The sequence below is a fragment of the Gekko japonicus genome, unplaced genomic scaffold, assembly GCF_001447785.1.
Source record: "Gekko japonicus isolate JY-2015 unplaced genomic scaffold, Gekko_japonicus_V1.1 scaffold1315, whole genome shotgun sequence".
NCBI lineage: Eukaryota > Metazoa > Chordata > Lepidosauria > Squamata > Gekkonidae > Gekko > Gekko japonicus.
In genome coordinates, this window is record NW_015170927.1 from 255,534 (window position 1) to 283,289 (window position 27,756).

The following is a 27,756-nucleotide window of genomic DNA, read 5'->3' on the forward strand; positions in this document are numbered from 1 at the left end:
GGACAATAAAGAAGAGAAACTGCCAGTCTTTAAATGCAGAGGAGTTAGCCATGTTAGTCTGTTGCTGCAGAATAATAAAAAGCCCAGTAGCACCTTTAAGACTAACAAACTTTATTGTAGCATAAGCTTTCGAGAAACACAGCTCCCTTCATCAGATGCATCTGTCAAAGAGAGCTGTGTCTCGAAAGCTTATGCTACAATAAAGTTTGTTAGTTAGCTACTGGACTTTTTACTAGTTTTTAAATGTATTCCTATTGGATAATTCTTTGATATGATACAGTTTGGTTAGTGTAGTCTTAACACCTGTCTGATGAGAACTGGATTTGAAGACTTTAAAAAGCAGCTCTTCTATTTGCTTCTCTCACTGGAGCCTTGCAGATGGTCAGAGCTTCTAAGCCTATGCAGTGTGCCCTCATACCAAGTAACAACAGCCATCTGGAATAGCTAAGAACTGTGAAGGTGCAGCTTTCCGGGCTGGCCTGAGTCTTTCACCTCTTGTTTCATAGAATTTGTGCCAGCAATAGGAGAGATCTTCTTCTTGCCGGTTTTGGGGAAAGTAGTCTCATGAATACAAAAAAACTGACTTCCTAGATCAAAAAAGCCCACCTAATCCAGCACTCTGCCAGCTGTCAAAGAGTTAAGAAGATATCCCTCTTTGTTTTCCTCCTTTGCCTGACAACCAAGCAACATTGGCCTTGAGCACAGAGTTGTCACTGGTTAATACAAACAGATAAACAAATTATTCTGTGCTAATGCCCTGACCCGGACGGCCCAGGCTAGTCCAATCTCATCAGATCTTGGAAGCTAAGCAGGGTTGGCGTGGTAAGTATTTGGATGGGAGACTACCAAGGAATTCCAGAGCTGCTATGCAAAGGAAGGCAGAGACAAAAGCACCTTTAGAAGTCTCTTGCCTTGAAAATCCTACACAGTCACCATAAGTCAGCTGTGACTTGACAGCACTTTCCACACACGCACACAATCCTTTCCACACATAATACCCAAACTAATGGTCACCGTTATAATTAGGCTCAGATTCTAACCCTTCTTTCTGCTTGTGCAGCGCCCTTTTCCTTTGCAGAGGTGCTCCTCTGCTGTGAAGCACATTTCTTCAGCATTAGGTGCTTCCACTCAAACAAGGCCCATGTCTTTTAAGGCACCAAAAATGCCTAGTGCCAGAGTAACACGGTCTGCAGTTGAAGTTCACCTCCGGCCAACTATTGGCCAGTTAATCCCACACCTGTACCACAAGACAACTTTGGTGCACTGCAGAGATGCTGTGGTAGAGCTTATTTGCCCTGGGACATCAAAAAATATGTACGTCAAATTCCAAGGGAGGAAGACAAAAAATTCTGTTTTACCTTAAGTATCAGAAGCATTTTCACAAGATTTCATGTAGAATCCCTATCAGCTACTTAACAGCATATGATGAAAAAGTGATGTTATTACTCATATTTCAAAGTCACTCTGCTACTAAAATTGCTATGATCAAAGGCCACCATCCTGGGGACAACCTTGTTTTGTCTGTGTCTGTGAGGATGTACCCCTCCCTCCCTTTTTTTTTTTCCAACTTGCTCTTTCAATAAATCAGACTTCGTGTCTTACCCCTAGGAGAAGCTGTTGCAACATGAACCACTGCAGAATGCTAACTAATTTCATAATGCTCTGCATAAGGTGACCCACTTGCAAGTTTATCCTACAGTCATGCTTTAAGCTCCGTTTCTGATTTATGTAACAGCGTATTGGTTTCATCTGATAACTATCGAAACTATCCCCCAGCTATTTGTTGCCTTCCTGCAAGTCATCTCTCTGGTTTGTGCTGTGCTATGTTTTTTAAAATATATATATATAAATTTTAGTTTGCTAATTGATGTTAGAATAATAAGCATTAAGTAGGAAAAGAAATACTATTTGAACGTGGACAAGGAGAAGCAGATAAATGTGTTTGGTATGTTTTGCCTTTATTTTGTTGTAGGGCTAGAGTTGGTCACAATTGCTTTCCAGCCTTCAATTCTTCATTTTTTCTGGAGACAGAGTCTGGTTTTCCTTGTCCCATGCTTGGTGTAGTGGTTTGGTGTAGTAAATAAGTACGCAGACTCTAATCTGGGAGAACCGGGTTTGATTTCCCCACTCCTCCACTTGCAGCTGCTGGATGACCTTGGGCAAGCCATAGTTCTGTCAGAGGTGTTCTCTCAAGGACAGTTTCTCTCAGAGCTCTTTCAGCCCCACCTACCTCACAGGGTGTCTGTTGTGGGGAGGGGAAGGGAAGGGAAAGGAGTTTGTAAGCCGCTCTGAGACTCCAAGTGAAGGGCGGGGTATAAATCCAATCTCCTCCTCCTCCTCTTCTTTTTCTTCTTCTTCTTGTACCTCAAACACAGCCGTAGCCAGCAGTAAGGCTTTAGGGGCTCAGCCCCCTATCAAATAGAGCGGAGCCCCAGCGCCAGCCCGCCCAGCCCCCAGCAAGCCCCAGTGCCAGCCAGTGAATCAGCTCTTGGAGAGCTCTCTGAGAGTTGGCCCGCTGGCTCAGCTGGCTGGTGAAGACACAGTCACCATGTCTTCATAATGTGATTCATAATGTGATTTGTGAACGCACCTCTAACAAATAAGTCTGTTATCTCCCTGCAAGATAGATAAATGTTATATGGTGCACCCCACAGGAAAGTCATGCTCGCAGCATCACTATTGCAAAATGACTGTAATGGGGAGCTACTGACTTCTGGATCCTCTGCAGCTGTGATCACTGCCTTTTATCAGCTTTGGCTGATTGGCTGGCTGCACCCACCACCAGAATAGAGTGCCACTGGCATTCATGCTTTGGTGATTTCTGGGTTAGATATTATACAGTAACAAGAAGCGGGACCCGCAATACTCACGGGGGGGGGGAGTATTCCTAAAGGCTCCTGGTCTGCAGAAGCAGCTCCGCAGGTAAGCCTTCTCCCCCCCGTCCCGCTGATTCCCCCCCCATGGGCACTGGTGGCTAGGCCTGAGTGCCTCCCAGCCACCAGGCCCACCGATTCCCCCCCAGTTTTCCCTCCCTCACCCGCGGGCACCAGCAGCGAGGCCTAAGTGCCTCCCACCTGCCAAGCCAGCCAATTTTCCCTTAAGCTGTTAACTGTAAAAAACGGTGTTCTTTCAGAGCTAAACTGAAGGGGACTGTGTTCTTTCGTTTCTCATCTGTGGTCTGGTCTCACAGAGGGGGCAGGCTGGTCTGGTGAGAGCAAGATCCCTCACTTGGCTGAGAGTGAGTACAGGCAGCATAGCCTGGCAGGCTGTAGGCCTGGAAGTAACCACCACCAATTTCCTCCCAGCACCGGCGGCAAGGCCTGGGCGCCTCCCAGCCATCGGCCTGCCATAGAGGTCCAAGAGTGTTCTCTGCGCATGCACAGGGAACGCTCTTACTTTTAGGGGGATTTAAATATCCCCCGTATAGTTTTTAAAACTTTTTAGATTTTTCTGCACTCCTGGGGACTGCCCCAAGTGTGCAGGAAAATCTCCCTGCCCCCCAGGTGCCTCCGATGTGCAGATTCAGATATCCGCACGCAGGTGGCACCTTTGCTATTAAATATATAGATATAGACAATAGGCAGGACCCACGATACTCACGGGGGGGGGGAGTATTCCCACAGCTGCAGAAGCGGCAGCAGGGGAGCCCAGCCTTCTCCCTCCCCATTGGCGGTGGTGAGGCCAGCCCATCAATCTTTCTCTTTCCCCCTCCCTCCCCTTACTTGTCAAGAAGGAGGAAGCCACCACAGGTAAGCCTTCTTCCCCGCCCTTGCCTGGCCCAGACGGCGAGGCCCATGCGGCTCTGAGCTGCTGGGGCCGCCAAACCTCCCCCGCCCCCCCGGCAATGGCGGTGAGGCCCATGCGGCTCCGAGCTGCCGGGTCCGCCAAACCTCCCCCGCCCCCCCAGCAATGGCGGTGAGACCTCAGCTCAGCCCACCAAGCCTCCCCCAGCGGCAGCAAGGCCTGGCCAGCCCGCCAAGCTTTCCCTCCCAGCGCGGCAGTGGCGGCTGAGTTGCTCACAGCCGCTAGCCCGCCAAGCGTTCCACTTCCCCCTCCAAGTGGCGGCGGCGAGGCAGTTCACAGAGCGTTCACTGTGCATGCACTTGGAATGCTCTTTTACTTTTGGGGGGATTTAAATATCCCCCCTATATTTTTTCTACTTGTTAGATTTTTGTGCACACCTGGGGACTGCTCCAAGTGTGCAGGAAAATCTCCCTGCCCCCCAGGTGCCCCCGATGTGCAAATTTAGATACCTGCACGCAGGGGGCGCCTTCACTTTTAGATATATAGATGGCTGTACATTCTACTGCCTTTGAAAGCTGTTCAAATGTTATAGGTATTCCACAGTGCTGTTGCCCATCTTTTGTTGGGAATGGGCAAAAGAGAGTATATAACATGGGTATTCTAACAACTGTATTGGCTCTGTTTGTGTTTCCAGGTATAATTCAAATGTGAGGTTTCCCCTGAAATCTGAATGGTTTCAGCCTAGTCTCTCTAGAAACGTCTACTCCCCTATGAGCCCTGTTCAAAATATAGTCCCAATTGTAAGCAGAGAGCGAGGTCTTTTCAGTAGTCACCCCAGAGTTGTGGAAGCTGTTTTCCATGGAGGCTTCTCTTGTTTCAACACTTTCATTGTTTTGGAAACAAGTGAACACTTTTTGTTGTGTGTTTGAGGCTGGGTTTTTTTATATAAAACTGATTGTTTTTTTCTGGTGTTGATATAGGACGTGTTCTGTGGTAGTCTAAATATTGCTTGGGATTTTATTTTTTCATATTTGAGTATGTAAACTGGTTTGGGATCCATTTAACTAAAAAAAAAAAGTAAATTCTGGTTTTGAAGTTAGGTCCTTTAGTGGAGCCCTGATTCTAATTAAACCCTGCCTGTATGATATTTTAGTGGCAGAAAATCAAAGCAATCATCAAGGAAGCAGATTTCAGAAGTAATTCTGGGCTGGCTTAGGTAGTAGTACCGAGGTGGTTTAACTACACAAGCTCTAGTAGGTATTGATAAACTTAAAATAGTGCTGGACTTTTGATAACCTGTTTTTTATTGAATGTTCCCTGAAACCTTGGTTTTGTAATTGAAAACCATAGGGGGGGAAATGTCCCTGGACTGTTTGAGCCATCTGTTTTGCCCTCCTAGCATTCTCTTAAATCATTGCCATTGAGCCACCAGCTAATAATTTCTTCTTCCCCACAACCGTCTTCATGTACCCCTCTTGTCCCTTAACTCTGTTAAATTTTGCCCCATCATCCTTCTGCTGTTTTGGCTGCATGCCAATGGCCCAATTTTCTGGTCTCCTTTTTCCCTGTGGCAATGGAAGCTCATTTTATCTCCAAGCATGTGTGAGGTTTTCTTATATCCAGACTGACATTTCACATCCTTCACAGAAGTTACCCAGTTTTTACAATATCTTGTTAGGAAACTTCTCTCTGCACCCTCTACTCTAGGAGTTAATTTTACAGGAAGGTTGCTTTGAGGAGAAGATGGAAGATGGTGGGCAACCATCTTTATTCATTCCTCAGAGTTTGCTGTTTCCCTTCTCATACCTCTGTTGCTTGTGGATTGACAGTTGTGAGGTGGCATGGTATTCTTCAAGTGGCTGAATTTACCCCAGGGGATTTCAGTTATTGGTTTCTCTCCTAAGGTATTACAGCTCACCCAGGGACTGTGAGACTCTTAGATAAACAACACAGGCTTAAAAAAAAAACCTTACTGTATACCTGGTATTAGTAAACTAGTACTTTTATTTTATTTGCCAACCAGTTCTGAATTTCTTCTCTTATAGCACTCATTTTTTTGCCGGCTAACAGAAGATAAAAAATCAGAAAAATTCTTCAAAGTGTTTTACGATCGCATGAAAGTAGCCCAGCAAGAAATCAAGGCTACAGTCACCGTTAACACTAGTGATTTGGGAAATAAAAAGAAAGACGATGACTCAGACAGGGATGTACCTGCCAGGAGAAAAGGTAACTCTCCGGCACCACCGTTTATAAGGTCACTTAGAAGTAAAAGAAAGATGAGGTGATGGTGATGCCATTGATATTCTGGTCCACATCATGGGAGTTCAAATCTGTTGGGTCACCATTCCCATTTCACCCACTTGAGACACTGCTGTTGCCGAAAGGGTGAATGGGTGTTCTTAAGGTGAGTCTGCCAGCCAGACATGCTGCTCAGTCTTCGTGCTGGTTTGATGCCTCCTGCTCTACAGGCGGTCTTGAAAACAGAACCTCCCATGTTCTAAATTTGGAATTGAGATTAGAAATTACTTAAAATGTGCACTTTTAACCTCAAGCTGTTCCCCGCCCCACCTGTTTCTTTTCACATACCGATCTAGAAAGACAGAGAGATCAAGATATCCCTAATATATATACCTGATTCATCAGTACATGTTTCTGGTTTCCAGTAAAATGTTGGGCAAGACTGACGAGGGTTGCTTCCCAGTGGCATGTTATCAGTAATCAACAGTGTATATTGATGTATATGAAGCATGTATACATACTCGAAAATACAGCTTGAACATAGTAACAAAAAAAAAAAAGTTGAATCCATCATTACATTTGTTTTACCCCAGAATTATTAACTATTTGATTTTTTAAAAGAATAGGGACAGGAATCATTTATACAAACCCAAACATGTTGAGTAAATTGGTGCCTTAAAATATCTGTTTGAAGTTACAGAGAAGCAGCAATTGAACATGAAAGAACTTCTCTCTTTGACAACTTGAATTATTGCCAAGAATCTGTTGTTTCCGATCCATCACTCAATACAGTTTGCCTGTATGGTACCATTTTTCCTAATGTTACAGCATGTGGAAATCTGACAAATAGCAGGTAGTGTTTGCCACATACTAGGTCTATTTCTGTGAAGTTTTCCATAACTTTGACAGCAGGTGTCTTTTAGCATTGTACATGATCATCTACTGAAACATCCAACAATGGATGTTTATCATGTAATCCATAATAGATTAACCTTTAAAATTAAAAAGGGCTTTATTGTGCCTTATTGAGAAGAAGTATGAAAGGGGAAGTCTTGCCAAATTCCACCTTCTCATACCCAGTCGAAATATATTGTTTATTTAGGAGTTTTCTGTGCTGCCTCTTCAGAGTCCTGCTCCAGGTGGCTTACAGTGATTTACATTGAAAGGCAGGCTGCTTGGTGATCATGTGTTAATCCTGCTAGAATTGGTGGGTGGATTATTCCAGTGACTTGGCTGCTAACTTGCTAATGGAATTTGATTTCCTAGTGTTCAGGGAACCCATGACCCAAATTACGGAGGAAGTGCGAGATCAGTTGGTTGAAGCCTCTGCTGTTACAAGGAAGGCCTATAACACTTACAGGAGGGAAGCTGATCCTGATGACCATTACTCAGCCGGGGATGGAGCACAGTCTGCAGCGGACAAGAACAAAGATGAGCTGGAGATGAGTCCTGTGATCACAATAATGCAACCCATTCTGCGGTTCTTGCAGCTGCTGTGTGAAAACCACAACCGGGACCTGCAGGTATGCAATACAGAAACTGCATGCTTGTCTCTGCTTTATCCTTGGCAGACAAGTTAGTCTCTCTCTTTCAGCTGAAGACATTTTCTTGGTAAACAGTATGCTGGCCCGGGCACTGAGTAAAAATATGGTTCATGAGGAGGCAGAATGCTCCAGGGGTGTGGACTTTTGCAGCCTGGAATTAAAATCATGAAGCATCTCTGTTCAGTGGAGAGCCAGTTTGGTATAGTGGTTAAGAGCGGAGGATTCTAATCTAGGAGAACCAGGTTTGAGTCCCACTCCTCTACATGCAGCCAGATGGGTGACCTTGGGTCAGTCACAGTTCTCTCAGAGCTGCTCTATCAAGAGCAGTTCTTGAAACAGGTCTCTCAGTCCTACCTACCTCACAGGGTGTCTGTTGTGGGGAGAGGAAGGGAAGGAGATTATAAGCCGCTCTGTGACTCCAAGTGAAGGTGGGGTATAAATCTTCTTCTTCTTCTTCTTTAGAAACTTGTTTGAAGAACTGAAGTATAGATAAACCAACACATGAACTTTACTTCCTCTCACAGGTTGTTCCTGGTTATACCTGGATGGTTTGGATGTTGTCAGTTTTAGATCCTATAGAAAAATGTTACACAGTGTTTGACTAGGATCTAGGAGACCCAGGCTCAAGCCCCCAGGTTCAAACCCCCACTCTGCCATAGAAGCTTGCTGGCTGACCTTGGGCCAGTTGCACGCTCCCAGCTTAATCTAACCTACAGTGTTGTTATGAGGATAAATGGAGGAGAGGGGAACAATGTAAGCCATTTGGGCCCCCACTGGGGAGAAAGACAGGGTAGAAATGAAGCAAATAATAAATAAAACGTAACTGTAGGGAAGCTACTTATTCTGGGTTTGAGTTTCCGAGCAGTTCCTGGCCTTGCCATGTTACCAAAGCTTAACGTACCCAGTAAGGGTTTTTCACATACTCCCAGAATCTGTGTGTCTGTTTCCCTTGAAATCTGCAGTGATCAGATGATTCCAGGCCATGTTTACAGTGCTAAGTAAATATGCATCTGGGCTTTTGGAAGTCTTAGGCTAAGTTTTTATGTACCTCAGCGGAAAGGCTAAACCTATGTTTGATGCTACTGGTAGTTGTCCCCCACTTCAGGTAGCCCACCTGAATTCAATTAGAGTCCATGCCTTTTCTGTAGTAGTCCCCACCCTATGGAACTTGCTCCCTGAGGAGAAATCAGATATGCTTTTGAACAACATCAGTCTCCTGTTTATTTAGCATAGTTCTAACATGGTGTTAGGTTAGATTGTTGGACAAGGCCAGGAAAACCCAGCTTCAAACACCTGCCTCTCACTGGGTGGTCTTGAGAATGTCATTCCCTTTCAGGCAAACTAAGTCGTTGTGAGGATAAAACTGAGGCCAAGAGAACCATGTTGCCTTCATTTCTTGGGGGGAAGATTGGGATAATAATTTAATGAACTAGTTACTGTTGATCAAAAAATGATTTGAGCCTTTTCTACGCTTTTTTTTTTTTTTTGCATTCCCTTCTATAGAACTTTTTACGTTGTCAAAACAACAAAACTAACTACAACTTAGTGTGTGAGACTCTACAATTCCTGGACTGTATTTGTGGAAGCACAACTGGAGGGCTTGGACTTCTTGGTCTCTACATCAATGAGAAAAATGTAGCGCTGATCAACCAGACACTGGAAAGTTTGACAGAATACTGTCAGGGACCATGCCATGAAAACCAGGTAATGCAGTGGATATAGTGGGAAGCATGGCATAGTACTCGGGGCCAGTGTTCCCTCTAAGCTGAGTTAGTGTGAGCTAGCTCAGTTTTTTAGCCTCCAGCTCACACATTTTTTGTCTTAGCTCAGGAAGGATGGCTCCAGAGCAAACTAATTCATGCAGTAGCCAAATCACTCTCTCACAACTTTAATGCCAGTAGCTCACAAAGTAGAATTTTTGCTCACAAAACTCCACAGTTTAGAGGGAGCAGTGCTTGGGGCCTCTGTTGTGCAATATAGAAGGAAGAGAACTTCCGTTCTTGTGCAAGCCCACAGGGTTATAGAGAAAATCAGTCCAGAAATGGCTAGGAGATGCCAGGGACATCTAATGGGTTGCGCTAAGTATGGGTGGAAAAATCACCCAGCTTTATCTGATTTCTGTGCCTGAGACATCATTCTAGTAGGTGGACTTCACTTCTTTGAATGTGGCAAGAGAAAATCTAGTAGAATAATCTTCTGGCAAATGGAAAAGGGGTCAGTAAAGGCACCGCAACTTAATTGCTTATCTAAATCAGAAATAATTGGGTTCTGGCACATTTCACAGCTGAAAATAGACATTCTCATTTACGTCTATAGCCTGAATGTCACAACAAAGACCACTGTCTCCTCATCACCTTACACAGTGGAGAAAATACTTACCTGCATCATGTACACATTGCCTTCTGCAATGACTTATGATGCATACTGGTTTCAGCAGTTTTGGCAAGTTCAGATTGAGGTGACGATTATCAAAATTATGTGAGACCAGGCCTTGGGCAGCTATGGGTGCAGCTATGGGTGCCAACTCTGGATTGGGAAATTCCTGGGGATTTGGGGGTGGAGCCTGGGGAGGTCGGGATTTGGGAAGGGGAGGGACCTCAGCAGGGTAGTATATTGCCATACACTACACAAGTAGCCATTTTCTTCAGGAGAACTGACCTTTGTCATCTGGACAGTACCTTCAGGCGCAAACTTGAGTTTGGCAACTCTATGTACAGGCAGTAAGGAAAATTGCACCATATTGACTTAGATCCTATGTGACACAACACAGTTGCACTGTGTAAATTCCCCCACCCTGCAATGTTCCCCCTGAAATTATGCCCCTTTGTGTCAACAGGCTCTAAGGAACACTATAGGCATCAAAGCAAGGGTTAGGAATCAACAAACATTTCCTTCTCCAGTGAGTGAAAGTGCTTATTGTGAGTTGAAATGGTACTTCTCTGCACTGGCCACTTGTCTTGGGCTTGCTGGTGCAGCCCATTTAAAAGGCTACGCCAGGGAGCCAGTAGCTACTTCTGGCTCCCTGGCATAGTCCCTCTAAACAGGCTGCACCAGTGAGCTCAAAACAGCTGGGCCGGTGTGGAGAAGGTTCTCCCCATGAGAACCTGCTCCCTGCAACCAGGAGAAAGATAGAAGGGAGTCCTCTCCCCCACACACTTTCTCTCAGGAGATTCCCCCCCCTTCACCTGGCCACTTGGGGGCAGAGGGTACCATTTTCTACTCCAGGGACTTCCAGGGCCAACATAGTTTGACGCACACAAAACCCCTCTCTCTCTCTGGACACTTTGATGCTTTACAGAAGAATATGACTTTTCAGTTTCTCCTCTTAAATTTGCATATGGGGTGTTATTAATGCTCCTCCTAGGATCAAGGCTAGTTTCAGTTTTTAATAAAGCTGCAGTTCCCAGAAACTGCAGCTGGTGCAAACTGCGGCGGCACGCCTGCTTACATCGATGCCTATGCGGGCTCATATCCGGCAGGTGCTCCACCAACTGCATTGGTTGCCAGTTGACTTCCGGATTCACTTCAAGGTGCTGGTAATCACCTTTAAAGCCTTATACGGCCTGGGACCCACATATCTGAGGGACCGCCTCTTCCCATATATGCCCAGAAGACTGCTACGCTGTATGGATCAACATCTCCTGGTTGTCCCCGGCCCGAAGGACATCCATCTTGCCTCAACCAGGGCCAGGGCCTTTTCTGCCCTGGCCCCTTCCTGGTGGAACATGCTCCCAGTCGAGATTAGGGCCCTGCAGGATGTTCTTCAATTCCGCAGAGCCTGTAAGATGGAGCTGTTCTGCCAGCCCTTCGGTTGAGGCGGCGGACGTCTCTATATGGCCTCCCTGAGGTGGTTGTCACCCATCCACTTATCAACCCAAATAATATGCCAGGGAACCCACACAGCCAGCTGATTTGCTAGAAGTGTGACTGTGTTTTAATGTTTATTAATTTTAAATTGTTTAAATTGTTTAATTTTAATTGTATTTATTGTATGTTTTATGATGTTACCCACCCTGAGCCCACTTGCAGGATGGGCGGGTTATAAATGCAAATAATAAATTAATAAATAATAAATAGAAAAGAGCTGGGATAAGCAGGCTTTTTTGCTCTGTATCTCCTCCATTGCTTCTTCTATTTTTGTAAAAATATAAAACAAATGGTTATGAAATTGTAATGGATTGGCCAGCAATTATCTGGCATGTCCATTTGAATGAAGAAATTATTGCCTTTTCTGTATGTGTACAAGTAATTGCAAATGAAATCAAACAAAACCGAAGCATTCAATGTACCTGAATTTTACATTTAAAAACAAAAACAAGAAATAGAATGGCAGGCATTTAAAAACTGTGCTGATTCATTTATAACAATAAAATGCAAATTAATATATTGACCTTGACAAAGAAAACAGGTGGCAACTGTGAGTGTTTTGGATTGTTTTCTAACTATGAACAAGTGTGTGTGTGTGTGCAAACACACACACACAAATCTAAAAGACATTTAGCTGTTTAAAGAGAAATTAACTTGCAGAGAACAAAGGAAAAAATAACATTCAATAAACCTTCCATGAAACAATACAAGATGTTATCCTTGAGAATGAAATAGGTTTGAACATTGTTCATGGACGCACTAAGTACTGTTTCAAAGGACCCTGTGGTGCTTCCTAGCCCACTTTATAATCTGAGGTCATTTGGCAATGGTTTCATGTCTGATACTAAACCAAGGGACACACCCAGATAGCAAATCTGAATGTTTCTAGTTTCTCTGCTTAAAGTGCCTGAAGTTTGGTATGTTTTTTTAATATGTATATACAGAACTGCATTGCTACTCATGAGTCCAATGGTATTGACATAATTACGGCATTAATTCTCAATGACATAAATCCCCTGGGAAAGAAGAGGATGGATCTTGTATTAGAACTGAAGGTAAGTGGCTATTTGGCGCCAAAAATGGGCACAGCCATAGGGGCGGTACTAAGACTTTTGTCCAGAGACTCTGTTGTGGGTACTGGCACTGCTGAGGCTGACTACTCCTCAGATAAGGAAGAGGCAGGGAGCAACACAGCCTTCTCTGGAGTCAGCCCAGAAGAAGAACCCTCAATAGTACCTGAGGAGGAAGAGTCCCCAGCAGCTGCACAGAAGGTGCAACCAAAAGGAGGGATTGATCATGTGCCTGGCCCAACACCCCCAGTTGAAGACACCCGGAGGCCAGACTCCCCACCTAGTTCTCCTGAGTGCCCCAGACGTAGGGCATGCCAGAGGCTGACTATGCAGGAGCAAAGAAGGAGTGCCAGACTGCAGCTCCTGCAAAGGCAACGGGAGGAGCTGTAAGCCTTTGCAGACTCAACTCCAAGGGAAGGGAGGACCTGTTCAAAAACACTCTGTGCACCTGTTTCAGCGCAGCAGCAACTCTGCATACTCAGACCTGCTTCTGTGTGTGTAGCAGCTGCTCCTTGTCCTTGAAACTTGCAACCTTGAATTGACTTCCCGGCTATCCAACCTCTGGGTTTGTTGCTTATCTTGATTCTGGACTGTGTTTCCAGCTTCCAGTGTGTAGCCTCTGTGGCAACCAGCCAAGACAGCACAGCCTCAGTGGCAATGGGAGAGAGTCAGCTGGGCTTGAAAGATATGGATAGAAGCAGCGGGTCCACTGGATGTCATATCACTAGTGCTTGGGAGGGGAGGTTTTAATTTTTTTTTAATTGTATGAAACATTAAAGGGATGTCATGTACTTTTCCCTGTTCTTCATTTGTGAGCAAAAAACTGAAACTTAACCTAGACAAAAATCAATAACATGATTTTGACTGCGATAATGTCATATGGTTCTGTTATTGTATAAAGATAACAGTAAAACAGGACAGTGGCATAATACAGGTCTTGGTATCATGTCTGCGCAACAGAGATCCAGAATGTCAGGTTGTTAGAACAGTACAAGTCATCAGTTGTGCACCAGGAGAGGAAGCATCAGGGCTAAAGAGTAAAATGTATTGGTCCAGCACACACAGCTGTTTAAGAAATGAGAAATTTGGATGAACCTGTACAGTGCACTGGATAGAATGTCAGACTGACACTGGGGATACCTTGGTCCAGATCCTCTTTCAGCTATAAAAACATGCCAAAGTGACCTTGAACCAGTCACCAGTCATACATTTTCAGCCTATTTACAGAGCTAGAAAAAATACAAAAGTAGGCAACCAAGATGATTAACAGGTTGAGGGCAGGGGTGTGTAATTTTTCTCTCTCTTTTTTTTCAGTTCGGGTCTATTGGACCCCCCCCCAAAAAAAAAAATTGGGATTTCTGAAAAATCCCAGATCCCAAAGTATTGGGATCTGGGATTCTTCAGAAATCCCATTTTTTTTCAGGTACAATAAGACACAAGATGGAAAAAATGGGGGGGGGGGACAAACCCAGGAGCTGCAGAGCCACAAAACACAGCTGAGCAGTGGCTCCTGCCTCTCAGCTGTTTCCCAATCTTTTCTGCAATCCCTTTAAACCAGTCTGGTTTAAATGGACTGCAGAAGAAGGGGGGAACAGCTGATGGGCAGGAAACAATCTCCCAGCGTCTCAGCTGTTTCCCAGATCTTTTCTACAGTCCCTGTAAACCAGTCTGGTTTAAATGGACTGCAGAAGAAGAAGAGAACTGTTGAGACACGGGGAGCAGCCTGTCAGCTATTTCCCCATCTCTTCTGTGGTCCCTTTAAAGCAGCCTGGTTTAAAGGGACTGCAGAAGAAGGGGAAGACAGCCGAGAGGCTGGGAGCAGTCTCCCAGACTCAGCTGTTTCTCCAATCTTTTCTGCAGTCCCTTTAAACCAGTTTGAAGAAGGGGAAACAGCTGATCAGTGGGGAGCAGCCTCTCAGCTGTTTCCCAAGTTTTTATGCCATCCTGATTTAAATGGGTGGCAGAAGACGCAGGGAGGGAACAGCTGAGAGGCAGGGAGCAGTCTCCCCACATCTCAACTGTTTTCCTGATCTTTCTGGTTCCCAAAAATATCTCAGCTATTTTAGGGATTTTTTTTTCTTTTTCCAAAAAATCTTGGATACTTTTGAGATGCCAAAATATACCTGAAAAAAAACTGATAAGGTATTTTTCTGGTATATTTTCAGCTCAGGAAGGTCTGAATGCACACCCCTAGTTGGGGCCTTTTCCTCTGAGTATAGGCGGAAGGGTCTGCGACTTTTCAGTCTAGAAAACAAAGAGGATATGACAGAGGTTTATAAAATTATGCTTGGGATGGGTGGAGTGGATAGAGATCTTGGGCACACAGTGAAATTTACAGGTAGTAAGTTCCAGACAGGCTAAACAAAATACTTATTAACATGGAGTAATTAAACTGTGGAATTCACTGCCAATAAATGTACAGATGACCGTGAGTATAGATGGCTTTCAAATGGGGTTAAACAGATTTATGCGACTAACCGTAGTGAGTAAAGGGAACCTTCGTATATAAAGGCAGTATACCTTTGAGTACCAGATCTAGGAGGCAACATCAGAGGAAAAGCTTTGGCCTCTGTGGCCAGTTTCTTGACTCTTTAGGGCAACTGGTTGGCTGCTGTGTGAAGCAGTATGATACAGCAGGGCTCTTCCTGTTTTCCTATTGTAAGGGTAAAATACAGGAGAGCCAAGTATGCCATCCTGAGCTCCTTAGAGGACAGATAGGTTAAAAAATGATAGAAATGGGAACTATTAAGGAAATGAGTCTAGAAGTCTATGCTATCAATCATGAAATTCAAAATAGTATTTTTCATATGTGTCACTTTCAGCATTCAAAGCACTTTGCTTATGATAGGTTGTTGAAATCCTTATAACAGGCCTGTAATGGAGGCTAGTGCTGTCATCCCCATTTTGTTATGAGGCTGCAAGGGAAGTTGAGGGCCATGTAGTGAGTTTGTAGACGAGGCAGCATTTGAACTAGAGACCACCCAGATTATTTTGTTTGTTTCATTTATAGTCTGCCTTTCTCATGGAGACTCAAGGCAGATTACATCTAAAAACAATTCACTAAGAATAGGATAATACATGTGATCAACAGTTACTCCACAGTAGTAAATCTCGCTCTTATAGAAATGTTTCTTCTTCCTGCTTTGTAATACATGGAACTGTTCATGAACTGTCTTTCCTTTGCTTCCATCAGAACAATGCATCTAAATTACTTTTGGCAATAATGGAAAGCAGACATGATAGTGAGAATGCAGAAAGAATCCTCTATAACATGAGACCCAAAGAACTGGTAAGTTTCTATGCATATTTCCAAAGTCAATAGAGTAAGAACTTTGCAACATAAAACTGTTATGCAGCTAATTGTGTGACTAAGATCATATTGTTGGAGATCTTGTAAACCTAGCTCTTTTCATTAAATGAGCTGTTCTACACCAACTGTAAATTGGAAGCACTTGATAATTTAGTCAGTTATAAATTCTAAATAATGGCACTGAGCTTTTTTCTGCCTCCAAGCAGAAGATGGGTTGCTTTCTGTTGCAGTTAGCGTTTCGGAAGAAATTACTGGTTCTGTTAGCATGTAGTAGCAAAAGTAACAAACTGCCCTGTGGTATTCTTTAAAGAATGTCACTAGCAAGTGTAAGAACATATTTTGTACACACACATGCACAGCGGGGAAGGGGGGAAATGTGGTTAATAATGAAAAGATAAGGGACCATCTTGAAAGCAGAGCTACTTTGTATAATAAGTATAACCACTTAGGAGAGATTGAGAAAGATGGGAGCCCATAGGCTGAGCAGTGGGCTGTTCATTCCTCTTTTGACAAACTCATGTTAATAGCCCATTCCCTCCTTAGAAGTCTGAGGGAGGGGTAAGATCTCGATGGATCCAAAAGGCCTGGGGTACTGTGGTTGGCCAGTCTAGCCATCCTCTTTGGCCTGCTTCTGTGAAGATCAGAGAGCAGAGAAGGGGAGTTTCTGTTGCTCCATGGAAGTTCTCCCTAGTCCCTTCTTTGGCTTCATACAGGACAATGCTAAGAACACTTTCCTGGGTATAAGCCCCATTGAGTAGACCTGCTGAGGATTGTGCTGGTAATATATTAACAGGAGGCAAAGGTGGATTATTTTCAGGTCATTTAATGCTATGTCCCAATTGACCAAGTCTTAAGCTATATTCAAATACATTTAAAATAGAAGCCAAGTGTGGTATAGCAGATAGAGTATCAGATTAGGCCTAGGAACACCTGAGATAAAATCTGTACTCTGCCATGGGAGTTCACTGGGTAACTTCAAGTGAGTTACCATCTCAACCTACTCTTTGCGATGTGGTCATGGTCATGGTTCATCTGGTAGGCCATCTCCTTTGTATGTATGAGATCCCAGGTTCAATCCCAGCACCTCCAGTTAAAAGGATCAGGTAGTAAGATATATAGAAGACCACTCCCTGAACCCCCTGGAGAACTGCTGCCAAAGAGCAGTCAGTTCTGACATTGTTAAACCAATTGTCTCATTTGCCATAAGGCAGCTTCATGAGTTCATTGTGACTGGGTTTTTTTTGGCATTGTTGTGAGGATAAAATGTGGTGGGAGGGAGGCTCACCACCCTGATCTCCTTAGAAGAAGTGTAGGATAAAAATCAAAGAAATAAATTTAATAGTCTCCAAGAGCTCTTTTGCAGTCAGTGTTAATGGATGACAAAACAGAAGCCTGAAATTCCAAAGTGCAGGCTAAAAGTTTATAAACTCAACACATTGTGCCTGTTTATGGCAGCCGTCCGAGACAAGAGTATGATGCAATATATTATCCAGCCACAATAGGGTGAGCTGAGGATAAAGTTTTGTTTTGGCTTTTATTCTACTGAGTCAGGTGATTCCTAATGTAGGCCAACTTTGGCAGCAAATACCAGCTTCTATTTTAAAAAATCAGGCTTGAATCGGTGATCACTGTTTCAATGGGAAGGGGGAATCAATGTGAAATTCCTCTAGATGAGTTTCAATTCCCAGAAAGTCTGTGTTTGTATGAAAATACCAAGCAGTCTTCTGGTGACTATATACTTTTGCCTTTGTTATTACATGTCTCAGTCCTGGTATTTTCCAGTTTTGATCTGCGTATATCTTCCCCCCCAGGTGGAAGTGATAAAGAAGGCTTATCTGCAAGGAGAGGTTGAATTTGAGGATGGAGAGAATGGGGAAGATCTTGCTGCATCCCCCAGAAATGTGGGGCATAATATTTACATATTAGCCCATCAGGTATGATTGCATTTATAGAAGAGCTGAGGTACAGGTGATCAGTTAGTTTGGTATGCATAGGCTGGTTATTGAAGAGTAGTAGAGCTGCTCAGCCCAAGGAGTTTCAGTTCAGGCATGATTTTGTTGGGGCATAAGTGCAGCTTCAGCAAATCTGATCCATTTTGCACCTGCAGCATATTTATTCTGCACACTGATCCTGCTGGCCCAGCTGACTGGGGTAATGGTGAAGCTATCCACAGCCCCATTCAAAACTCATTTATCTCCGAGACTTAAGAAGCAAGTGAATACCAGGGAATGCACTGGTGGGCATCATGGTGTCCTTGGGGGGCACATTGGGACAGGTTTGTAGAGTGTATCTTCAAAACAAGCACTTAACTGTGCAAATATTTTCACTTTGTGCTGGTATGTATGCACTGTTTCTTGCTGATAAATACTCTGGAGGCTTTCAGTTATGCTAATAAATAATAATAATAATAAAACTAATACAGTTCATGTCACAAAGCTCCAGTGCCTTCCAAATAATACAAAATCAGGGATTTGTCCTTGCCACAGCCTGGAATTCATGGTCTCTCCTTATTCTTGGTCATTAAAATATAAAGGTTTTTTTCATTGTTCTTTTGTTTGGTGGCTAGTGTGGTTTGCTGTTCTGAAAGTTTTGTTTGTGTGTTATGCACTGTGGACTTTCCAAAGTTCACGAAGAAGCTTCATATTCTTAGTTCTAATGGGGACAATCAGTTTAATACAACCTTTCGGTACTATCGTTGTATTCACAAGAAATTCATTGCACGTCATGGTTCCTCTTTTGTTAGTCCTGTGTACTTCTTGAAGGTCAGTGTTCAAATAGGAAGAGAGGTGTGGAAAGATGTTACTAGACAACAGTGGTTTTTAGTGAATCCTTATACCCTAATGTAATTCACAGGTAGGATTCATGTTTCAGCAATGTTGTGGTACAGGGAGAAAGTTATGGTCTGATCTCTTCATACTGGGCAATCAGAGAGGTTTGCATCAAGGTATATGCAGCTTGAATAGATCTGTAATAAGTCCCATGTGAGGGGAAAAATGGGTTTTAAAAAACCCTATTTTTAAGATATAGACTCTCGTTCGCCATCGCACCTTTATCCAGACCAAGTAGTCTGGTCTGAAATAAATCAAGGCTGCTACTTTTAAAGCTCTGTCAGTAGATTATGGTTTTGGGGTTGTTTTTTTAAAAAGGAGCCACGTGATGGTTTCTCCCCTCTAAACTGTCCATTTGTTTCAGCTGGCACGTCATAACAAAGAATTGCAGAACATGTTGAAGCCTGGAGGTCAAGTGGAAGGAGATGAAGCTTTGGAATTCTATGCCAAGCACACTGCTCAGATCGAGGTAGAAGCTATGGTGAAATGTGGTTATCTGATACAGTTGAAGTCAAACCGGTTCTTTTTGAAGTTTAAGATATAATAAAATAACCCAAATTTTGTGATATTGGAAATCCAGTTTCTAAACATCCCTCAGAAAGAAAGTAATTTACGTTACAGTAACGAAAATCATGAAAAGTTTCTGTTGCTACCAGTAATCAAAGTGACATTTCAGTGTATGAAGAAGTTACATGGTTTTTTTAAACAAACAAACAAACTGCAACCATGCGAGTTACATCCTTTTTCTCTAGATTGTTCGATCGGATCGTACTATGGAGCAAATAGTCTTCCCTGTGCCCAGTATATGTGAATTCCTCACCAAGGAATCAAAACTACGGATCTACTACACCACAGAAAGGGATGAGCAAGGCAGTAAAATAAATGACTTCTTCCTGAGATCGGAAGACCTATTCAATGAAATGAACTGGCAAAAGAAGCTAAGAGGTAAGCTGGTTTTCCAGAAAATACAGACAGTTCTTCTCAGGGTGGAATGCAAGTAACTTTAACATCCCATAGGGTTTTATTTTATTATTTGAATCCAGGATTATGAACACAGACATGTGCTTTCAAATGTCTCCAGAAAAGCTTAGGTTAAACGTTGACTGTGTCTGTTGTCTGTTTCCAGCATTGCATTTCCTAATTTATCTTTTGAAAACAGACGTAGGGAAGCAACCAGAATATTATGCAGATGGACATATTTGTAGCATGAGAAAAGTTAAGTGTTAATCTGAGATGGCGAAAATGTCCCCTGGATTCCTGTACTTCACACAATACTTGTGGTTACAAAAGCTTGCATACAAGGTCATTTTTCATTTTTGAATCCTTTCTAATTGGTTTCAGGCCTGGTTATGAGACTGAAACAGCCTTGGTCGCCCTGGTGGATGATCTGCGCTGGGAGATGGACAGGGGAAGTGTCACTCTGGTCCCGGTCACACGGGAGGATTTGATCCACCAGAGGGACGGGTCGGGGGCACATCAAGCGGGCACAATCACACCGCAACATCTGGGAAGTGGCATGCACCCGTCCCCGATCCATCCCTTAGGCCCACAAACGCACATCAAAAAGGTACTAGCAAAACAGCAGTACCTACCGGATGATGTGGGCCAACGGAAGGCATCTGGTCGGGGAAGCGCCGGTAGGCCGTTACAGCAGGCGCCGTTCCCCATCCCATGCATGTGCACAACCGCGCTACTGCTGGTTTGCTGCGCACCGTGTGATCAGCTGCCAGAGCACAGAGCCGCAGGAGCACATCGGATTGCGCTCCCGCAGTTCTTTTTGCTCCAGCTCTGATTTGCCTCCCTTCAGCAGTGGATCATCCGGCTCGTGTGACCGGGACCTCTGTTGATTCTCCTGGACCCTTCAACAGCTTTTGATACCATCAGTCGTGGTATCCTTCTGGATCACCTTTCTGGGCTGGGACTGGGCGGCAGCATTTTGCATGTTAGAAAGATTTCAGTTGGCGCAGAATGCTGCAGCCAGGATGTTGACTGGAGTGGAATACAGAGGGCATATCACTACAATCTTGCCTCATTTACACAGGGTCCCAGTCTGTTTCTGGACACAATTCAAAGTGTTGGTGTTGACCTTTAAAGCCCTATATGGCTTGGGACCAGCAAAGTCCAATTACTCTCTTACAAACCTACTCAGCCACTACTATCATCTTCCAAGGCCCTACTTTTGGTCCCCCTGCCTTCTGAGATTAGGTGGGTGGCAGCCCTGCAGAGAGGGCCTGATCAGTTGGGGTACCCAAACTCAGGATCTCGCTCCCCAGAGAGGCCTGTCCCCTTCAGCTACAGTCTTCTGCCAGCGGGAAAGACGGTTTCCTCTGGTGTTCCCTCAGTGATCCGTTCAGAAGAGGAGTTAAAAAAAAAACGATACCAAAGAGATCAACTGAGAACAGGATGAAATGAAATTTAAAACCATTTGGAGGCAGAGCAGTTTGGAGCTTTTCCAGACAATTGCTTTGTTATACAGGCAAAACCTTGTCATTGCTAAAGTTCTGAATGCGTTTTCCCAGCATCCGAGCCACAGGTTGTTGCTAGACTGCCACTGGAATTCAAAGATAAACATATGTAGACAGTAGCTGTGCAAATGTTTCAGGCACCTATTGGCCAATGTCTGCATCTCTGGTAGGGTTGCCAACCTCCAGGTGGCCCCTGGAGATCTCTTGGGATTACAACTGAACTCCAGGCTTTAGAGATCAGTCCCCCTGGAGAAAATGGGTGTTTTGGTGGGTGGACCCTGTGGCATTATATACCCTAGTGAGGTCCCTCCTCTCCCCAAACTCAACCCTCTACAGGTTCCAAACCAAAATGTCCAGAGATTTCATAACCCAGATTTGTCAACCCTGATCTACCCCAACTTGTTGTCCTCATCTAGGCTTTTAAAATATTGTGCATGTTTTTTTAAAAAAAAAGACCTCTAGCACTCCTAGCAAAGCCTACTCCCTCTTCCTGTAGCGTTTTTGGAACCATTTTTCTCTGTGCCTTTTCCCAGCATTAGAGTAGACATGAAAATGGGGGGGGGGGGGAAGCAGCACAGATAGGCAGCGCTCTCTCACAGCATGGCGGCAGCATGGCTAGCCAGCCACCCCTGTGTCCATCGCAAGGGCACTTGGTATTTGCACTGATAAATCTGGCAAGCTAGTCACACAAGGTCAAAATATGCTAAGTACCATGGGATCCAACCAGCCTATTCTAGCCTTGTAACTAACTTTTGCTTTTGTGGTGCTCGTAAACGTAGAAAGCTAGTTTCTGTTTATTGGTGGCCTTTGGTCTACAGGAGAGTCATAAATGCCTTGAACTTATAGACTCTTAAAGAGCAATTATATAGCAAAAGAAACCTACTATGGAACAGATAATAAAGTTTTTACTGCAGCTGATAGTGTGTTTCTAGGAAAAGTTGGCAATACACTGGCTTTTGGGCATTTATTTCCTTATTAAAGTTATAGGATGTCATTGCATGTCTTGTAAACATACTCTGTTTCTCTCTCTCTCTTTGCAGCTCAACCTATTTTGTACTGGTGCTCACGCAACATGTCCTTCTGGAGCAGCATTTCATTTAACCTTGCAGTCCTCATGAATCTACTGGTAGCATTTTTTTATCCATTTAAAGGAATCAAAGGAGGTACTCCTGTTTTAAAGTTGTGACCTGTATATCAAAGCATGGGGTGGGGGCTAAATTAAACATCTGTTTATCTTTGGTGAGTTTTATAGATCATAGTGTTTGGTTCTCCCAACTTCCTGAGCCTTGTAGAGCTCTATTTCCATTGGTTGGGAGAGCAGTAAAGACTTCTGTCTTCGTAATATCTGTTTTCATTACAAACATGTAAACACGGGATAGAGGAAGCAAAGACACTCCTACAGCAGGCAGCAAAACTGATGAACTTGCCTCTGACTCCAGAGCTCCCCACCAGTTGATTTCTATCCTGTTATGTTTACAGCTGGCTCCAAGTCCAGGTTAATTTATTTCTAGCTGACTTTCATAGTTGATGGAAAGTGCTGTCAAGCGGCAGCTGACTTATGACGAGCCCACAGGGGTTTTCAAGGCAAGAGGTGGTTTGCCTTTTCCTACCTCTGCATCGAAACCCTGGACTTCTTCGGTGGTCTCCCATCGATAAGTCCTAACCAGGGCCAACCCTGCTTAGCTCCCGAGATCTGATGAGACTGAGTTAATCTGGGCTATCCAAGTCAGGGCACTTTCATGGTTGGGTGAAGCTAAAAATGTACACAAGTAAGTGTGAGATATATAACTGCTTTTGACCCACCATAGTGACATACAAAGCATGGCTTATGACCAGTGTTCCCTCTAAGCTGAGTTAGTGTGAGCTAGCTCACAGTTTTTTAGCCTCCGGCTCACAGATTTTTGTCTTAGCTCAGGAAGGGGGGTTCAGAGCAAGCTAATTCATGCAGCGGCCAAATCGCTCGCTCACAACTTTAATGCCAGGAGCTCACCAAGTAGAATTTTTGCTCACAGGACTCCACAGCTTAGAGGGAGCCTTGCTTATGACCTGCCAGAAACTTCACAGACCAGCCTCTGGAGTGTCTTCAGAGCATCACAAGGTTCAAGTAAGAACCAAAGTGGATATGATGATGGGAGATACATGAACTGATTCCCCACTTCATTTTATTTTTCCTTTAAATTGCAGCCTGTCTCACTTCTGATTTGGATCAGGGTGACAAGGAGAGATGTCTTTCTCCACCCCCATGTGCCATATGCTCACGTGCCTTGGCCCCAGTCTGAATTGGGTCCCCAAGTGGTTAAATAAGTTGTTTTTTAAAAATATTGACAGATATATCAACTTCCCTGGGTTCAAAGAGACTGTGGTGGGGGGTGGAGGAAGAAGAGGCAAAGAAGATTTGTTACCATTAATGCCTTCGCTTAACAGATTGCTGGATCCAGCTCTTGTTAGAATACTGTTAATTCCAACTTTCTCATTTTAATACAAGTTTCTAACTAGACAGACAGAGCTAGATAGATATAGAAACAAGATAAGATATAAAAGGGATACAAAAAGAAAACAGAGATTATATAACAAATTATATATATCAGAGGTTGATATACATTGCAGGGTATATATAACAGAAAACATTTCTCCCTAATAGCCCTTTTGTTATAGTTTTTATGGCATTTTCTATAGAATACAATAGCCCTTACTTCAAGATCTTACATTTCAGATTTCGTAGCTGATCTGTTTTGCAACTATATTATTAATTGCAAGTTTCCAACATTCATCTTTATTGCAATTCGGAAAGTTAATAAGCAACCCCTCCCCCATAAAATCGCAGATAGTTTTTATGATATTTTAAAGAATTTGAATTACAGGCCATAGGCAAACATGGCTGCTCCACATATCTGAGACTTAATATATCTGGGTGTGTAAGGAGAAATAGTCCCATGTGCTTGTAGAGCATCCTGCGCTACGAGAGCTATTACTGCAGTTATTATTCATATCCATATATAAAAGTTTTTCAAGATTGATCTTATTTGAAATGTTATAATAGCCTGTGAAGAGGCTTTCCAGATGTTGAAAGTGGAATGAGTGCATACACACACCACAATAAAAATCTTCTTTGAAACCAGCTCTTGGGGTGGGGGACTGTGTCCAGTCTCAAAGCACTTGTTATTTTGGCGCAAATGAGAAACCATTCCTAGTTAGGTTTTTATGATATTTTAAAGAAGATGTATTTCTACCAGATGCTTGCTAATGATACCTAACCTATCTCCCAAAACACAGGAAGGAACAATAGAAGTACCAAAGTGGTACATTTATTCAAACACATATTAGCTGTCTGTGCCAATAACATTGTATTAATTAAAGTGTACATAAGTACATAAGAGAGCCAGTTTGGTGTAGTGGAGAGAGCCAGTTTGGTGTAGTGGTTAAGTGTGCGGACTCTAATCTGGAAGAACCGGGTTTGATTCTCCACTCCTCCGCTTGCACCTGCTGATGTGACCTTGGGTCAGTCACAAGCTCTGGCACAGCTGTCCTTGAAAAAGAGCAGTTTGTGTCAGAGTTCTCTCAGCCCCACCCACCTCACAGGGTGTCTGTTGTGCGGAGGGGAAGGGAAAGGAGTTTGTAAGCCGCTCTGAGACTCCAAGTGAAGGGCGGGGTATAAATCCAATCTCTTCTTCTTCTCTTCTTCTTCTTCTATAAGCCATTTGTCTAGACAGGTAAGTGAGTAAGAAGAGAAGAAGAATAGATTGTACCCGAAGGAGTCTCAGAGCGGCTTACAATCCCTTTCCCCTCCCCACAACAGACACCCTGTGAGGTAGGTGGGGCTGAAAGAGCTCTCCCGAGAACTGCCCTTGAGAGGACAGCTCTGAAAGAACTTATGACTGACCCAAGATGATTGCACCAAATAGGTAAGAATACAAGTGAGCCAGGCTATGGTTTCGATCCTATTAATGTGTTCCATGCACACTAGACAACCTGTACTGTGGAGCACCCTATCTTTTCCACTAAAACATCTGTTTGGGCAAGATCAGTGGTTTTCTGTGAACCCTTGTACAAACAGAAGTGCTAGCAGAAAAGGAAGCACACTTCATGATGACAGGGGCTATCGAGCATGCATGGAATTCATCCATAGGATCCAAGCCTATATTTAAAAAGCTGGTAAAAGGAAATCTTAAGTTAGGAGTGAACTGAGGTCTTGTTGATCAATGAGCTGACATCTTCCATGGAATCTTGCTTTCACGTGAACCTGCCTTTTACCTGCTATCAAGGTCAGTGTTGTCTACCCAGACTGGCAGTGGCTCTCCAGGCTCTCAGCTGGAGATGACAGGGATTGAACATGGGACCTTCTGCATGCCAAGCAAATGCTCTACCAACTGAGCCACAGCCCTTCCCCCTCTGCTGCTGATTTGTAGTTTATATACAGCAAAATCACAATACAAGAACTCGTGGGCACTCCATGAAACTGCAGAGCGGTCGGGTTAGAACGGATAAAAGGAAGTACTTCTTCACCCAAAGAGTGATTAACACATGGAATTCACTGCCACAGGAAGTGGTGGCGGCTACAAGCATGGACGGCTTCAAAAGGGAATTAGATAAGCATATGGAGCAGAGGTCCATCAGTGGCTATTAGCCACAAGGTATAGCTAGGGGCTCTGGGGCAAGTGATGCTCTGTCTTCTTGGTGCTTGGGGGGGGGTCAACAGTGGGAGGGCTTCTAATGTCCTGGCCCTAGTGGTGGACCTCCTGATGGCACTGGTATTTCTGGCCACTGTGTGACACAGAGTATTGGACTGGATGGGCCTTTGGCCTGATCCAACATTGGCGTCTCTTATGTCTTATGTTCTTAAGATATCTTACTGATGTATTTTAAACTGATGGTATTTTATATTATGTTGTTGTCAGCTTCGTGGAATGGCCCTGTTATTGTTATGTTGTGGATCGTATTGTTATTGTTATACTGTTATTGTTATGTTGCGGATGGAAAGGCGGCATAAAAAGTTTTTTAAATTAATGAATAAAATGAGTGAAACCATGTATTTCATAGTATAAATTAATGTATTTGGGCTTTCCCCCTTCTTAGGTACTCTAGAGCCCCACTTGTCAGGCTTACTCTGGACAGCCATGCTGATATCACTGGCCATTGTTATTGCCTTACCTAAACCCCACGGCATTAGAGCTTTAATTGCTTCCACAATACTACGACTAATATTCTCAGTAGGTTTACAGCCAACATTATTTCTCCTGGGAGCTTTCAATGTAAGTATTCAGATTCTCTGACTTTTTGCTGCCTTGTTGCATTAAAGATTCTCTATGTATTTCTTTTTAAAATTGTTATGGTGTCCCAAGTTATTGGCTGTGGAGAAAGGACATTCTCCAGTAAGGTTTGGAAGCTGTTGCGTTGTACCATTTGGGATGGACCCAGAGTACCATGAGTACAGCAAAATCCATGAAATGGAACTGTATCATCCCTCCTTGCAGCTCACAGGTCCCCCTTCTGGCAGTCAGGGGAGGGGAGTTCTCAAGAACAGAGAAGGGGGCACAGTGGGGGGTTTGCAGTGAGGGGAAGGAGTGGCAGGTTCACCTTCCCCCTTTGCCAACAGAAGTGCCATTATGTTGTGACAATAGCTTGTTCCATCCAACCCAGTGTGTTTTCTGAAACACCTTTGCTGTAATTTAGGTGAGAATATTTTAATTATGCCTAATCCTCTTCACAGGTTTGTAACAAAATAATATTTCTGATGAGTTTTGTTGGTAACTGTGGAACTTTCACTAGAGGATACAAAGCCATGATCATGGATGTTGAATTCCTTTATCATCTACTGTACCTTCTCATTTGTGCAATGGGACTGTTTGTTCATGAATTTTTCTACAGTTTGCTGGTAAGTGTTTAGTGACATCTTGACTGTGCTTCATCTATAAGTCCCCTCACCATAAAATCAATGCCCAGCCCAAACCCCTGGCTAGAAAAGTGACATTCGAGGAGAGCGCTCCTACCATGACATAGATGCTCGCTAAGAAGGGATTTTGACCCTAAGGGGGTCAAAAGGGGTAAAATGTGCTTCCCCCCCATTGCTTCCTATGTGGCTGCCAGGCTGCTGCCTCCTTGTACCCCCCCCCACCCTCTGACTGGTCAGCTGCAGAGCTCAATGTTCTGAGGTTAAAAAAAAAAACAGTTACAGGAGACTGCAGAGAGCTAATGACAGTGGAGGAAATCAGGAATGGCCAAATGCCTATGAAGTGCAGTAATGCTGCTGACCCACCCTCCCCATGGCTTCAAACAAACCCCCAAATCCTACACCTAACAGGCAGTTGTCTCTCAGGTGCAGCAGTGGTTTCAGGGTGCTTAAAGCCACCAGGGAGCTCGCCCCAGAGTAACGCCTTAGTGATCCTGCCAGCCCAGCCTCCACAGTAGCTTGTAATACCCCTCCCCCTCCTACACTGGACAGGCAGCTGCCTGTCAGGTGTAGGAGAGGAGGTGGGATGCTTAGAGCCATCAGGGAGGTTTGTGCAGCAGGATTGCCTTAGCTCTGCTGCTGGCCCAGCCTCCTCGATGCCTTTAAACACAATCCCCCCCCAACACCAGATGGGCGGGTGTCTGTCAGATGTAGGAGCAGGGCCACGGTACTTTAATCCAACAGGGAAGCCGCCCCAGCAAGCTCACCTTAGAGGTGCTGCTGGCCCAGCCTTACCAATGGCT

The 27,756-nt window shown here is 44.0% G+C and overlaps 1 protein-coding gene across 2 annotated transcripts in view; it reads left to right on the plus strand.

Moving 5' to 3' along the window:
• Positions 1–27,756, plus strand: part of ITPR1 (inositol 1,4,5-trisphosphate receptor, type 1) — a 323,113-nt gene that overhangs the window by 252,965 nt on the left and 42,392 nt on the right. For both annotated transcript variants that reach the window (XM_015418813.1, XM_015418814.1), the window contains 11 exons: positions 5,790–5,970; positions 7,249–7,505; positions 9,030–9,230; positions 12,338–12,448; positions 15,657–15,752; positions 17,585–17,707; positions 18,966–19,070; positions 19,354–19,546; positions 22,107–22,229; positions 26,140–26,315; positions 26,774–26,938. In XM_015418813.1, the coding sequence (XP_015274299.1) occupies positions 5,790–5,970; positions 7,249–7,505; positions 9,030–9,230; positions 12,338–12,448; positions 15,657–15,752; positions 17,585–17,707; positions 18,966–19,070; positions 19,354–19,546; positions 22,107–22,229; positions 26,140–26,315; positions 26,774–26,938 (1,731 nt within the window). The remainder of the gene's footprint in view (positions 1–5,789; positions 5,971–7,248; positions 7,506–9,029; positions 9,231–12,337; positions 12,449–15,656; positions 15,753–17,584; positions 17,708–18,965; positions 19,071–19,353; positions 19,547–22,106; positions 22,230–26,139; positions 26,316–26,773; positions 26,939–27,756) is intronic.